General features: G+C 36.4%; 1 protein-coding gene across 4 annotated transcripts in view; it reads right to left on the bottom strand.

Moving 5' to 3' along the window:
• Positions 1–15,152, bottom strand: part of NKAIN2 (Na+/K+ transporting ATPase interacting 2) — a 1,037,556-nt gene extending 1,022,404 nt beyond the window's left edge. For 3 of the 4 annotated variants that reach the window (XM_011944458.1, XM_011944459.1, XM_011944461.1), the window contains exon 1: positions 14,898–15,152. In XM_011944458.1, the coding sequence (XP_011799848.1) occupies positions 14,898–14,951 (54 nt within the window). In that variant the 5' untranslated portion in view covers positions 14,952–15,152. The remainder of the gene's footprint in view (positions 1–14,897) is intronic. The other variant, XM_011944460.1, reaches the window with a different exon arrangement.

Genomic DNA, 15,152 nt, shown 5'->3' with positions numbered 1-15,152 from the left:
CTGGGTTAACCCACCCTCCTCTTCTCGCATATAGCCAGAACACCTGACGAAGTTAACACCTATGATCGGTATCATGTTCATTCCCTCTTTGCTCCCATCCTACACATCCTACATCCACTACACACACACACAGACAAACACACACCTTTCCACTCACCTGGACCTTCAGTGGACCCAAGTACATCCTTGGAGAACTGTAAATAAGATAAGCCTCATCTACATCTAGTTCTAAGTTTATAGCATTTTGTTTGTTCGTTTTGCCTCTATTATTGCTATTTTGTCTGGTTCTTTCTTCGAGAAAAAAACATGAGGTGATATATGAATTTCCTCTACACAAAAATGAGGCCAGAAATGCCTGGTTCTTCCTGAGAAAGGCAATTTAAGATGCAAGATTTAATCATAAAACCATCAAGTTAAAAGGACCTTCAAGAAGTCTTATAATTTACTCCCTTTTCTGCAGGCATGCAAATTAGAGTCCACCAAAAAAGTGTTACCGAAAGAAATCAAACTGGATCAAGCAAAATTATACAGCAGATAGGATAATTTAAAAGATAAATCTCTGCTGTTTTACTATGCTTCTTTGGCAATAACTGGGCCTTCTGGTGAATTAGGATATCAAATATTAAAATTCTTGCTGAACATTCTTGGGTTTGGGGATCACCTAAAAAATGTTAATAGCTTAAGATTATTTCAAACAGAAGTTCCTGGTTATGATTCATGTGTGTGTGTGTGTGTGTGTATGTGTGTGTTACTATAAGAAGTTTTAAAATTTGTTAGAGTCTAAAAAATAATTTTTAAATTTACAATCATATTGTTCTTAACTCTTATCCAAATATTTTATTGACTTAAAAACTCATAATTGGACCTAAAACTTCTACATTCAGAAAAACGTGTTTGCCTTGCATGTCAACAATAATTATATGCCTGAAAATTAAAATGCATTCCTATCTTAAATCTTTTTTAAGACATTTCATGAAGAAACATATACTATATGCATATTTTAACAGAATATTGCAAATGGGAGAAGACAAATTAAAAGTGTCAAATATTCATCAGCAGTTTTTACTGGCACTAAAAGAAAGGTGACATTCACTGAGTCTTAGATGAAATCCACCTGGCTCAAACTAAACTAAGTAAAACAGCCAAAAGAATACTGAAGGCTTGGTTGAGTACATAATTGACCATAAAAAGTAGCTTTCAAATAAATCCAGATTCAACATTGCGTCTCCAGTCAATACTCCCACAAATGCTTATTCAGCACTCCTCTTTCCTAATGTATGTCTCAACCTACCTTCCAATCTTCTTTTACTTTCATCCTGTTTATTCCCCGTGCCTTCATACCCACTATTCATGTGCCTATTCTCCTCATTTACCACTAGCTTAGAAACACACCAAAATAATCTAAGGAGTTTTCAAAATGGCTAGATGGCTGGGTTGCCTCCCTGAAGATTCCATTTTCATAGGTCAAGGGGATGGAGGAAGGGGTGCTGGTGTTGACATCTTTGAAAACTCCAGGTAATTCTGACACGAGCCTCAGGGTAAACAGCGTGACTCTCAAAGGTCTGCAACTGTCAGGCTCCAGTCTGGTCTTGCCCTTCACAATCTCCTCAGCTGCCCTCTGGACAAGTCAAACGCTAAGATGAGGAAGTGTCCTGTTATTTCTAAGTGATCTTTCCAGCTCCTTGCATTAGCTAAGAGGATCTCGACAAAGCTACTATTTTGCTATGTGACAAAATCTAGAGACGCCTTGGTTGTCAAAACAGGTGTATGCCACTCCAACTAGTGTACAAAGGCCAGAGATGTTGCTGAACATCCTGTGAGACACAATACAGCCCCTCCCAACAAATAATTATCATTCCACAATGGCAGTGTTGTGAACATTGAGAAAAATGCTTCACCTGAAGCCTACCTTACTCTTCTCCATAATCACTCCATTCACGTATTCATTAAACAAACATTTCTATTCCTCCAAAATCATCCCCCCACCATCCAGTTGTCTCCAGACTTTCCCTAAACGTCATTCTGTTCCAGTTACTTTCATATGCTTACACCAAACTCTCCCCAAACTCTCACCAGTATGTACAATCCCCAGAACAATCTTTTTCTCTCCTCATGGTGTTTCTCTTAGGTTCCTTACTTCCAAGCATCTTTAATAAAACCAAAATGTACAATGATGATTTTTCTAACAGCTGAGCTTCATTGCCTCCTATCCTTCTCAATAACTAGACCCTCTACCAATTAGGTGGCCAATCAAGGGCCTTGTGCCATCCAGGAAGTGTTCCTCTTCAAGACCTAGATTTCTGTTCTTGTCTCTTACTACCACCACCTTATCTCTCACCTCTTCCATTGTCTCACTTCTGCTGTACCCACCTCCTTACTCTCAAATGTTTGCCTGGCATTTCAATCACCAACTACCCCTTCTCATTCTGACAGCATGGTTGCCCACCCACACCTACCGGTGCTCAGACATTTTATTCTCACTGTCATCTTAGAGCTCTCACAAGCCCTGCAACTTCAATTTTCTGCTTTTTCATTCCAATTCTTAGAAATCTGGGTACTGATGGAGAAATAATTGGTTCTCTTACAAATGCTTGCCACCTAATTTCACCAGGGACTTTGAAGCAGTTTAGCAATCTTTTAATTTATTACTACTCTGCCCTCACCTTCCCCGCAGGGCTTGCTGCAAACCTCAAGCGTTCACTCTCACATTGTGTTGTTTCTTATTCTACTATAGGGCACTGGGACATGCACCTCGATGAGTAACATCTACAGACACCTATAGACCCATACCCTATTCTATAAGGTCCCAAACTCCTTCCAAGGAGCTCATCTATGAACCAAACTGAATTAGACTCCTACCCCTCCCATTCCCTAAGTCACCTCACAATTCTTCCCTACTTGCCACTCAACTGGAACCTTCATTGTCCCACACATATTCTCTTTCATTCTCACCTTTCTACTACCATCATTTCTTCCACCTGAGATGCTTTTTTCTGCAATCTCTAGCTATAGAAATCCTCCCTATCATATACTAGGCCCCCATATATTGTTTGATCAACCTATGAGGAGATAACTAATCCTTACCATAAATTTCCTTTGTGTTTTATTCTCACTTCTCTTAAGTTCTTACCACGCTGCCCTATATTAAGGGTATATCTACATGCAACATTTAATCTCCTTGGCAGAGGTCAGTTTGGTTCTACTCCCCAACCCTACTCCTGGCTTCTCAAATTTTGCATTATACACACACACACTTGCACACTATATACACACACCTGCGTGTGTATATATGTATATCTTTACAATATATAGCTGTATATATCAAGTATGTACATAGTCTCTTAAATGTTTCCTGGGTTCAAAGTAACTGAATCAAAATTGATAAGCAGAAGTTCTTCATGAAATGGCAGACAAATAAAATTAAGAATTTATACTAGGGATTTTCATCTCAGTTTCACAGATTGAGTTCACAAGTTTTTGAAGCCCATTTTCCTGGTAACAGAGTAGCTTTTATCAGATTCGCAAGATTTCATGCCAAACAAACTAAAAACAAACAAAAAAAGTTCAAAACTACTGCTCTAGAGATATGAAAAATAAAGACAAAATTAACTTCGTTATTTATGTTCTGATTTAACAAAACCCTTGGAAGTAATGTTGCATCAAATGCATTAAATACTAGATAATATGAATTAAACTTACATGAATTAACACTTTAAAATGGGGCAAAATGACCCAGACATCCACATTTATGTCTCACCAAAATTGATCTTATTTACAGTAAGTATAAGTGTGATTTTATAGCACACAATGAATGAAATACAGTAAAACATGTTTAGCTTCTAGCATAATAAGTAATATGGCTTAGCAAATTAATAAATGATAAAGAATAGGTTGCAATTTAAACTAATCTTAAATTATTAAAACCACTAGATACTAGATTTATGACAGAAACATGGCTTGACATTCTTCTCAGTTACATCATATCCTAATTGCCAAAGGGTAGAAACACACAATTTATTCAGCACGTGTTCATTATGCTATTCGTATGTGGACATTTCATAAATCCTACTTGATGAAGCTGATTTAGTAATTACTTAATTTCCTCCCACTATTCATTCATTACTTCGTTCACTTTTAAATGATCATGACTGCAATACAGCACTGCAGGCTAAAAACCATTCCAGGCAAATGTTTTTCAGGGTCTTCACCTCCCAACACCCAGGGCAGGGTCTGCACATCTGGCTCTTCATCCATTGCATGTAACATTTTTATTCACATTACAAAAGATTAAGTTAAAAGATGTCGGAAATATGCAACAACCCTAGTTTGTGTGTAAAGTTTGCATCAAATCACTATATAAACTTCAAAAAAAAATTCACTGGGATTTATTTCTCTCAGTGTAAGGGAAAAAAATATGACACGAGTTTAATGTACTTAACAGTGTGTGAGTAAAGGTAGGTACAATAACACGGTGATTATTAACACCTCTTTCTTATGAAAAGAAAGTGAAAACCACAGGTCTCCCTTAAGGATTTTAATAAAAGAGGAATATAATTAAATGTCATCAAATATCGTTGTTGCAAGATTTATATTTATTAAATGTAAACTGAACTTATGCTATTTGCCTGATTTTTAAGGCAGCTTTTCAAAATAAAAATAAATCTATTAGAGGACAGCCTATAAAATGGTAAACTGGAAATGCATTGCCCCATATATCTAAGAGCCTGTGAAACTTCCCAGGAACATTTTTGATAAAACCAAAAATATGTTCTTAAGAAAATTAATCTATGAATTCATTCATGATAATTCAATTTATTGTGGATTCCAATTCACAATGAATTTTAAAACATTGTTTTAAGTAGAGTACTACTTAATTGCTTGTGAACTGTTAGACATTCAGGAGTTGCACCCACCCCTCCACACCCTGCCTTGTAGGAAAATGAAGGAAGCCTTTAACTTCAGGTGCATAGAAAAGGCAAACTCATAAATGCTACTGAATAGCTATAATTTAACTACTATTTTTTGGGTGAATAAAATGGAACCACATTTTATAAAACATGGTCAAAAATGAAACTCCATTAATTCCTGTTGATAAGGGTAAGAAACACATAATCCTATACATCGCTCCAATATTTGAGAAAATCTCAGGCTATAAGTTCACTACTCACTAAAGTTGTGAGCAACTTTCATTTAAAAAGAAAAAAAAACAAAAACACAAAAAAGGCTCAGAGCTCTTTATATACCAACTGTGTATCATCAAATCTACATTTTGAGATGAGTTTCACTCTGTTGCCCAGGCTGGAGTGAGTGGCACGATCTGGGCTCACTGCAACCACTGCCTCTCAGGTTCAAGCAATTCTCATGCGTCAGTCTCCTGAGTAGCTGAGACTACAGGCATGTACCACCATGCCCTGCTAATTTTTGTATTTTTAGCAGAGATGACATTTTGCTCTGTTGGTCAGGCTGGTCTTGGACTCCTGACCTTAGGTGATCTACCAGTCTTGGCCTCCCAAAGTGCTAGAATACAGGCATGAGCCACCATACCTGGCCAAATCTACAATAGTTTCTAAAAGGCTTCAAATATGTAATTATGTAACAGTTCCCAGTAACTAGGGGTAAACATATCCACAAACCCTAATCTCCTCCCTGCACTTCAAAGCAATCAGGTAAAACCTTCAGATAGCATCTCTTATAGGGTACCTTATCTCTAGCTTACAGACTAACAAGAGAGTGAGGTCAGAATCACTATGCCCACCAGGATGAATTATGATTTCCAGGAACAAGGTGCCTTCCACCACTGCAGGTGCCATAACAAAAGAAGTGCTCAACCCCAGGACAATCAGCACAGCCCTTCTCCAGGGGCCAAGACCACAGAAGGCAGCACTCCAACCCAGTATAATTTTCTCTTCTCCTTGTGGCTTGCAGAGGTTCTTTCAACTTTTGTGTCCAAGTGGTGTCAGAGACTGTAATACAAACAATACTCCGGGCGATCCACCTTGTATATCTCTTATGGCTACAAGCCCGTGTAGGTTAGGATATTATGAATTCCCTACCACCGAACAGTTCACATGTAACATAGACCCTTCCATCATTTGATACACAGCTGTCAGTAAAAGGATTTGAAATATCTCCTTATTCTGTTGTGTAATTAGCATAATACAGATGCACACAAAGACTTCTGTTAAGAGTAGGGTGTACCAATTTGATTCCTCCATTTCAAACTAAGACTCATTTGTTTCCAAATAATGCAACATTGTTGGGGGTTTTAAATGTGTTACTGTTTTAGAGTGTAATGCATTGATTAAAAAACAAAAGTCAGTATGAGGACTCTTCACCACTCCCCCGCCTAAGGCAAATACGTAGGCTGAGATGCTGGAAGAGCTAGCCGGGTCAGAGATGTAGGATACAGACATTGCTCCTCATCCACTGCCTTAAAATGAAAGTGCTTCTGCAAATGCCCTCTCCAAGGTGTTCTGGAGTTCTAAATATCAGAAGTTCCAAAACTAATGCAACACGTCAACCTCTTTGCCATAACAGCAATTGGACTTGATTGAGTTTCAGTTAAGGGTTTTTAGTGTTTGAAACATAATTTCAAGAAACTCAAGAGAACATACATAATATAAAATAGCCAAGCGTCTGAAAACAAGTTTCTGTTCATTTGTTTTAATAACTTGATAATATTTTATATTCTTAAACATCTTTATGCATTATTTGTTATATATCTGTTTAATCAGTTGAGTTTCTGTACTGAATTCTTAACCTTTCAATATTGTTTAGGCAATCACTGAATATTAACTTGTAGACCGCATCATTAGCCTGGAGTAATATTCCTCTGAAAAGTATTGCTGAAAATGCTAGTTCCATGGAAGATTAATAGGGGATATCAGAAAAAGACATTTCTTGGTTCACTGCAAGCACTCTAAATATTTGCTGAGTTAAATGGAATTAAGCAGGGGTTTAGTGCAGGACTTCCTGTAGCTGCTAATACGCTAATATGCACTGTGACTCTTGAGGGTGGGGGTGGTGGGAGGGATAAGAGTTCTTGCTCAGTACAATGACTTGCTGAACTAGTGTCCACAGAACACAGTTTTAGAAATACTGGCCTGAAGAACAATGTTGACTGGTTTGTAAAATCCAAGTTTCATTTTAATAAATACTTAAAGGAGGTATATCAGGCACATAGCATACTATCTAGTTCAAACCACTTGTACCTAGTGTTTTAATCCTTATTTATACAGCCTCACAAAATTTATGGGTGGGTGCAGAAAAAAATGATTGTACGAAAAAAAACTAGTTGTTCTAACCAGGGCCACTGGCCATAAACAACCCTGTAACTACTCCTGGGCTCACTAGATGAACTGTTCTGAAAGGTTAAACCATTAAAACTGCAAAGATATTAACTTTAAGCACATTCTTTCCCCTAGATACTTCTATTCTATAGGGTAAATAGGTCAGGAATTATTTGCCCTATTTTTCAAACGAGGAAACAGCACCCAGAAATATAAATGTCTCGGGCAAAGTCGTAGTTATTTAGCCACCCAATACAGAAGCACTAGACCCCTTGGTATATTAAAATCCACCTTCTAACTTAGCCCAGTACTTTTTCAGCATCTCTCTCTCTCTCTCTTTCTCTCTCTCCTTTCTCTCTCTCCTCTCTCTTTCTCCTTCCTCCTCTCTCCTCTCTCTCTCTTCCCTCTCCTCTTCTCTCTCTCTCTCTCTCTCTCTCTCTCTCTCTTTCTCTCTCTCTGCCCCCAGGGCTGTGCTTACCCTAATGAGTGGCTAGGCTAGTAAAGAGAGGCAGGTGAAGGATCCAATTATGTTCTAGCATTACCAGACATGAGGGTGCTTGCTTTCAGATTCTTCTGTATTTCAATTCATTGCAAAGACACAAATGCGCTGAAAAGACCTTGCATTTCTCCTATTTAAACTTCTGAATAGAACTAAGCTGGAAGTCAGAAACAGGTCCTGGAGAAAAGTTTTCTTTCATATCAGTAGCAGGCCATAGGAAGAATTGAGTTAATTATCTAGTTGGATTGAAGAATTTCAAAAATAGGTTTGTGTTCTCTTGTAACACCATTAGGAGAAGACACATATTACAGGCCAACAGTTCTCAAAATTTGGTGCCTGATCATCAACATCAGCATCATCTGGGAATTCCTTAGAAATACAAATTCTCTGGTCCTGGCACAGACCTCTGGAGTCAGAAACTCTAAGGGAGGGCCCAAAAATCTATGTTTAAAAATCCTGCAGGAGATTCTGATGCACACTTAGGTTCAAAACGTGTTCAAGGATATTCAATACATACTTTAAATAACATATTTACTCTCTTTCTTCCCAAGTACAATAATTATGGCAAATATTATTGGTCGATGGTGGTCTGGATGAATTTAGGATCTGGAGCATGTAAAAAAACAAACAAGCAAACAAACAAACAAAAAACAGGCAAATAACATTACTGTGCACTGGCCATTCATTAAGGAGTGGTTTTAAAAACAGCTGGATTTTTTAAAAAATGGATGTATTTTTTCTTTCCATATAATCCATTTTAAGCATACATACCAAATTTCTAAGACCCTGCAGCATGGTTTATCTGTCAAAAGTCGGCCCAAATGCACGGGAACAGCAATGGATACTTGCTCTGAAGAGGGGAGCTTCCCCTTCTGCCCTTTTATTCTCTCGTCCAGACACCAGCTGCTCCTAGTTGTCAAACCCCAAGATTACCGAAGTCGGTCAGGTTTGGACAGTAGCCTGACATCAATCAACCCCACCCCTCTGAACCTAGGTGTTGACTAACAGGTCACTAAGGAATTAGTAGGTAGGTACTTAATTCCTTCAGTAAAACAAATATGAGAGGCTGCTATGGTTTTATTTCACATGGAAGGGATGCAGTGTGGCACAGGTTCAGAGTCAGGCTGAGATTCAGACAGACCCGGGTTTGAACCCAAGCTTCTCCACTTACTAAGAGGGTGACTTAAAAACACAGCTTAACTTTTCAAGGTCTCCATCTCCTCCCTGGTAAAGTGAGGATATTAATATCTATTACCTACCCCTTAGGATTACCGGAGAGGATTCAGTGGGAAAAAAAACATATTAAGCCAAGAATAAGTTTCCAATAAATAACAATAGTTTTCATTATTGTTTATTTTATAAAACTAGATTTTAAAAGCATAACAAGTTATTTAAAAAATGCATGAAATGAAAAAATAATTTATTTCAAAATGCACATAAAGATCAATTTATATATAGCATTTCAAGGAGTTTACACAGGGATCAAGTTAGCATGTGATCCACAAGTAGTTGAAAAGGTAAAAATTATAAGCCTTTGAAGTTACCTTATTCTTATTCCAAGTTGGAAAAACAGAAAGAGTCTATATCCTGCATAAGACTAAATCTTAGAATATTCCTATAAGCTAGACTCAGTGCCTGTTTTATAATTTAAGGAAAGAAAAAGAAAAATACTTATTTCCGGAAGATGAAGCTAGTAATTTCTTTATATATTGAGCATTTTATATCTAAACATAACAAATATTTTTTAACTAAAGAAAAAAGCATAACAAATTTATTACATGCACACATGTGCACAGGAGTATTACAAAGTATGAACTGAAATACTAAAAGAAGAGAAAACTAAGTTATAAATTTCATTTCTACCATAATCTGGAGAAAGAAAATGATATATAATTTTATCTTGTTCCTTCATAATTTTTAAATATGTTTTAATATCTTGGGGATGCTAAGAACAAAGGCTTCATATAATTTTATTTCCATCCTATAGAAATCAGGAGTAAGTAGAGTACTTATTCTATCATTGTTACAAAAAAAAGCAGCTCTACATACATTGTATCTTGATGGCTTCTGTATTTTATTGTATTGAAAATAAACAACAATCAAATTTCCATGAGGGGAAAAAAATAACAAAAATCAGAAGAGTTCATTATATCAGAAAAAAAAAAGGAAACAAATATTTTTCCTATGTGTGTGTTTCATTTCTGACATTTGTGTGTTATTTGAAATAGCGTAATTTCCATTAATACCAATATGAGTTTCAAAACTGCTTATGAAAAAATGATACTGCGCTGTTCGAAATTCTACCAAATAACAAAACTGAAATACAACCTTTGGAATTTTAGGCATTATTAGTATATACAAATATTTAATGCTATTGGTGCCATAATTTTTGTATTTATATTTCCAGGATCAACATAGAAATGTCAAAATATGTTTCTGTCTCTCAGATTTTATTTCTCTCAAGCACATACATTTTAAAAATAAAAAACAAAAAATGAAGACTTCCTATTTTAAGGAATCCCTGACTTCCATTCTGAAATTCTTGACTGGGCAAGTAGAGAATCTGACCTCAAAGTAAAGCAGCATCGGAGGTAAAGGAAGTAGCAAAGCACATTTGCATTTCTGGGTCATTACCCACATACAGGCCCCATGCCAGTGACGACTCTGGCATTCTGCAGAAAAAAATGCTGCCCATCCAAGCCTTTATTTGAGAAAGCAGGGAACAGCTCCACATGGGTTGACTTTTTGAAACTTTAGCTGTATTCAAGAAAAGAAGTCGCTACCTGCTTTGTGAATGAAGAAACAGAGCTGGACACTGGAAGAAGTTTCTAGTACCTCTTGGTATATATAAGACAGAGCAGAGTAGTGCTGAATTACAGGGAGGATAAATCAAAAACAAAACCATGTCCAACAATATTCAGGATGCATACATAGAAAACATTTAAAAAGAAGAAAGTTATCATTTTACAACTTAGCAAACTCAACATATTTTTATGTAAGTTTCTAAAGTATTGTATGGAGATTTTCAGTCATCTTCATGAATAAGTTTGGTTAACAACTTCAAGAGTTTATCATCAATGGCATCTGAATCCTAAAAAGTTAAAATTCTCTGAGCCAGGAAGTTTTGTGGCAGATAAAGTTGTAAAATTCCGAAGAACTGTCAAACTTATCAAAAGTATACTAGAAATATCATAAGATTCTACCTGCACTTTTCAAGCTACTTCATGGCAATGCTGTATTTTCTAAAAAGTAATAAAATAGCACATGATTATGAACACTGCATAAAACCATGATCACTGAAGTATTCCATAATTATAATAAAATTGTTTTTAATTTAGTCTACACTCACGACATTTTAAGAAAAAAAAAGTGTACCTTTGAAAATGGTTAGCAACCCTGAGATAGAAAGTAACTGATCATTCTTAATCAAGTTTCAAATGTAATCCTTCACACAGCTGCACACACAATGTGTGCTAACCTAATTGTTAGTTGCACCTGCTCCAAGTTAACAATATTTCATACAGTTCATGGCAACAGTGGCATTTTTCAAGTGTTAATCTGTGGAGTGTAAATCTAAACTTTCTTTCAACAGTTTATGACATGTTTCGCGCCACCCAGGGGTCTAATGTACAAAATAGGGGATTTTGAGTTTCTTTACTTGAAAACAAATCTGTCCTTTCAGTCTAAATTAAGTTATATTCTTTCATATGTTAACCACATTTTTTCACACTGAGAGATATCAGAGGTTTTTTTCAACATTTATAAAAGAACTCCGATTCAATCACACAATGGGGTAAAAATGCCAAAACTTTCACAACCTGTTGAAAATTACAAATAGTAAATAAGTTAAATACTTCTTGTCCTATACCACTACAACCACCACTGCAAATGCAGTGATGATTTTTGTTACTATCTGAAATCTTCAGTTTCTGAGTATTAAGGACAGCAACGATAAAAAGAAAATTACCTTCTTGAGATCATGAGCTTAAGCTCTGGATTCTGCACATGGAGTACATCTGCTTCCAGAGATCATACTTCTTTACGTAGGAATCACCCTAAAATCTGAAGCTGACATAACCATACAACTCAAAGATTTTCATTTATGATATATATGGAGACAGTTTTTCATAAAATGGAAGTTTTGTATTGAATCTCTATGGTATGAAATTCTAGTTTCTTGTTTTATAAACGGATTTCCTGATTTTTGAGAAGAGTGTGTGTTTATCTATACTTGTAGTCTGCCAAACATTAAATTAAATGTATATTTAACTAATGTAAAGCACAGATACAGAATTCTGACAGGTAAATGTCTCTGAAGAATCCGTCTCTGTCCCTCATTTGTTAAATTGTCAAAACATCATGTCTGGTCTCATAAAAACCTAATAAATGAGATTACCATATCCACAACACCAAAAGCCACCTCATCCTCTCCTAAGATTAGCTGCAAATTGGTGCAGATGTAAACATCCCCTTAAGTTTATTTAAAATACAAATACTTTGCTTAGAGGACAGAGATTAGTGTTTCCAGAACCTTAATCAAGTCACGTAATAAAGAAACGGAATAAAATTTCTAACTTAGACTCTCTTTGGCCTCAACTGATTTTAAGAAATCTTAAGATTTTTCCTGTACAGTTACCAAAAAAAAAAAAAAAAAAGATGCCCAAACATTACAAGAACACATACTAAACACTTCAGAAGTAACCAAAACTGGGTTAACTTTTATTTCAGTCAATGGTACATGAGTCATAACTTAGTCTAGAAACCTGGTTTATTTGTAAAACAATCTACTCATAATAGCGCAAAGACATGAAAAGTTTTTAAAAATCTATTGAGAGCAAAAGCAAAACATACACACCCACCTACTTTTTTAGTGCAGGGCTTTGCAACTATTAATTTGCAAAAGAATTATTTTATTTAAAATCAAACACTGTATTTCCAAAAAGCAACAATTACCAAGAATCTCTGAGGTCCTTTAAGGTGTGATCTTTTCACCCTATCAAAACAATTGGATTTTCTTTGTCCTTTGTTTTTTGTTCTGCATCTGCATTAACATGGCTGCTAATTATATTAGCCTGGTGGCACATAAAGTCTGAATGGGCAAAATCACATGATTCTTATAGAACATAAAACTCCTTAGGATTCCAATGTACACTTGCTTAGACTGTGCTCTTCTGTATTACAGAATCTAACTATTCTGTTAAAGAATCTAACTATAATTCAGAATTTCTGTTTCACAAGTGATGGTGCAACTCTCCAAGACATCACTGTATGTATGGAAGCATCCATGTAGTCAAGAGCATGTGCACATGCACACATGTGTGAGCACACAAAAACACAAAGGAGCCTTTAGCTGTATCATTCTACTTTGAATAGTTTCCCTACTGGTATATTTACGTTTTTCTAAAATTAAGTTCTTGAGGAGTTTGTACTCATCACACAAAATGTCATATAGATCTAGTGCAAACATTTGCCATAAGAAAGCCCTATTATATTAAATGATTAGAAGTTAAATCACATTTTTCAAATTTTAAATTGAAAAGAGCATAAGAATGATCTACACACCCACTCATTCTCACAGTTTTATGCTTTCACACAGTGAATCAGCAAACGTATTCTTTTCTGAATAATATATATAAAAAAAGGATATTTTGAAAACCTTTATACATTTTGGCAGACTTGGCCTAATGGGTTGTTTAACAAAGTAAACTCCCTCATTGTTCTGGTTAGCTTTATTATTAAGAGTAAAAACCCTTTATTGCAAAACTTATATGAATCTGTGGTACAGAAAAATAAACTGGTTTACACATCATTGAGAAACTACTACATTCTGAAAATTATATTTATAGTTCCATCTTCTTTTTCTTACAACCAAGTGCATAAGTGCATAAATCACAGATCAAAATAGACACCATCAGATAACTTTCATGGGAAAGAAAAACATCCTAAGACAACACACAACAAAAAGCACTGTTTCAGCTAAATATTAAACAAAGCAGCAATAGCTAACACTCACGGGCTTCACGACAACTGATAAACAAGAACACTTAAGGAATTCCTCTGTCAGTTTCAATGGCAAATCCTTGCTCTTTTGAACACTTTACTGATTGGACACTCAAACATCTTCTGCCTTGTAGTCACCTCAACCTTTATGAAACAATTGTTGAAAATGTAGATGACTATTCCAGTTAATTTATACTTTCTAAGGAAATCTACTTAACGACAAGTGTGAGCAAGTAGCTCGTACCTCAAATTAACCACTTAGAGTGGTATATTTTTCACCTCTCAACTCTACTCAGACCCTCCTTCCATTGCCCTTAGGGAATTGAAATTCAGAGACATGACGATTTCCACTATTGGTTCCTTGCCTCTTTGCAACTGTACAATATTCTTCAAAAAGTACATACAATTCCCCATCCTATAGGATCAGACAACAGTATCTATTTCAGGAGCAATAATATGCAAAATGTAAGACAGAATATTTTTTCTTGGAATTGTCTGTTAATTGTGATTTAAAGGTACTGGTTCTGTCTATGACAATGGTGTTGCTGAGTTCATCTAAGTATTTTTGTTCAATCTGCATACTTTAAAACTCAATGTGGCTTCTAAATTAGACTGTTGTAAGGATACAATCTGCCCTGAATAGTGGTTTTTTAGAGCATTATACTTAAAGACAACATTTTCCTAAAAAACATGTCTATGAATAAACAAAGATACTGCAAAATTAGTATAGAGAAAAGTCCAAAATTCCATATTTCTCTGTTTAACACCTGTACAGTAAATTGTAGGTGACAATCACGTTGTTACATGAATAGGAATGCAAAGCATAAAGAACAAGAGCTACACCTTGCTTTGCCTAAAGAAATTAAAGACAAGTTTAACCCGCACCTGCCAAACTGTCTTAAGAGGAACACAAATAGGTGGGAGCGGAAAGGCTCACCTCTCCTGTACCCCAGAGTGCGTCTCCCTGAAATCATCTTAAATATAGGCAATATATCTGTCACCTTCTATTTTTTTCTTCCATTCTAGTCAATGGCAGACCCTTTACTGCACTCCCGTGCCCATTATCTCCAAGACAGATTACAGAATAAGGGGACCCAAGTGTCACTTACCAGTTGCATGCCACAGATAAAGATAAGCGTGCACCTGCCACTGCAATAACCCATGGTTTCCGAGACCCCTGCCACAGCCAGACTGTCCCACGTCGGCCACCGTCGAGCCCCCACTTTATCCAATCAGATCGCGGGGAAGGACAGGCAAACCTGCGGAGGGCTCGGGGGCTCCGGGCTGCTGCTGCCAGCGTCCTGGGAAGTGACAGGCATTAGGACCTGCTGGTGCGGCGGCGGCGGCAGCTCCAGCCGCGCCCG

Source organism: Colobus angolensis, unplaced genomic scaffold, assembly GCF_000951035.1.
Source record: "Colobus angolensis palliatus isolate OR3802 unplaced genomic scaffold, Cang.pa_1.0 Scaffold231, whole genome shotgun sequence".
Taxonomy (NCBI): domain Eukaryota; kingdom Metazoa; phylum Chordata; class Mammalia; order Primates; family Cercopithecidae; genus Colobus; species Colobus angolensis.
The sequence above is the reverse complement of the archived record's forward strand: the minus strand, read 5'-3'. Positions and strand labels throughout refer to the sequence as shown.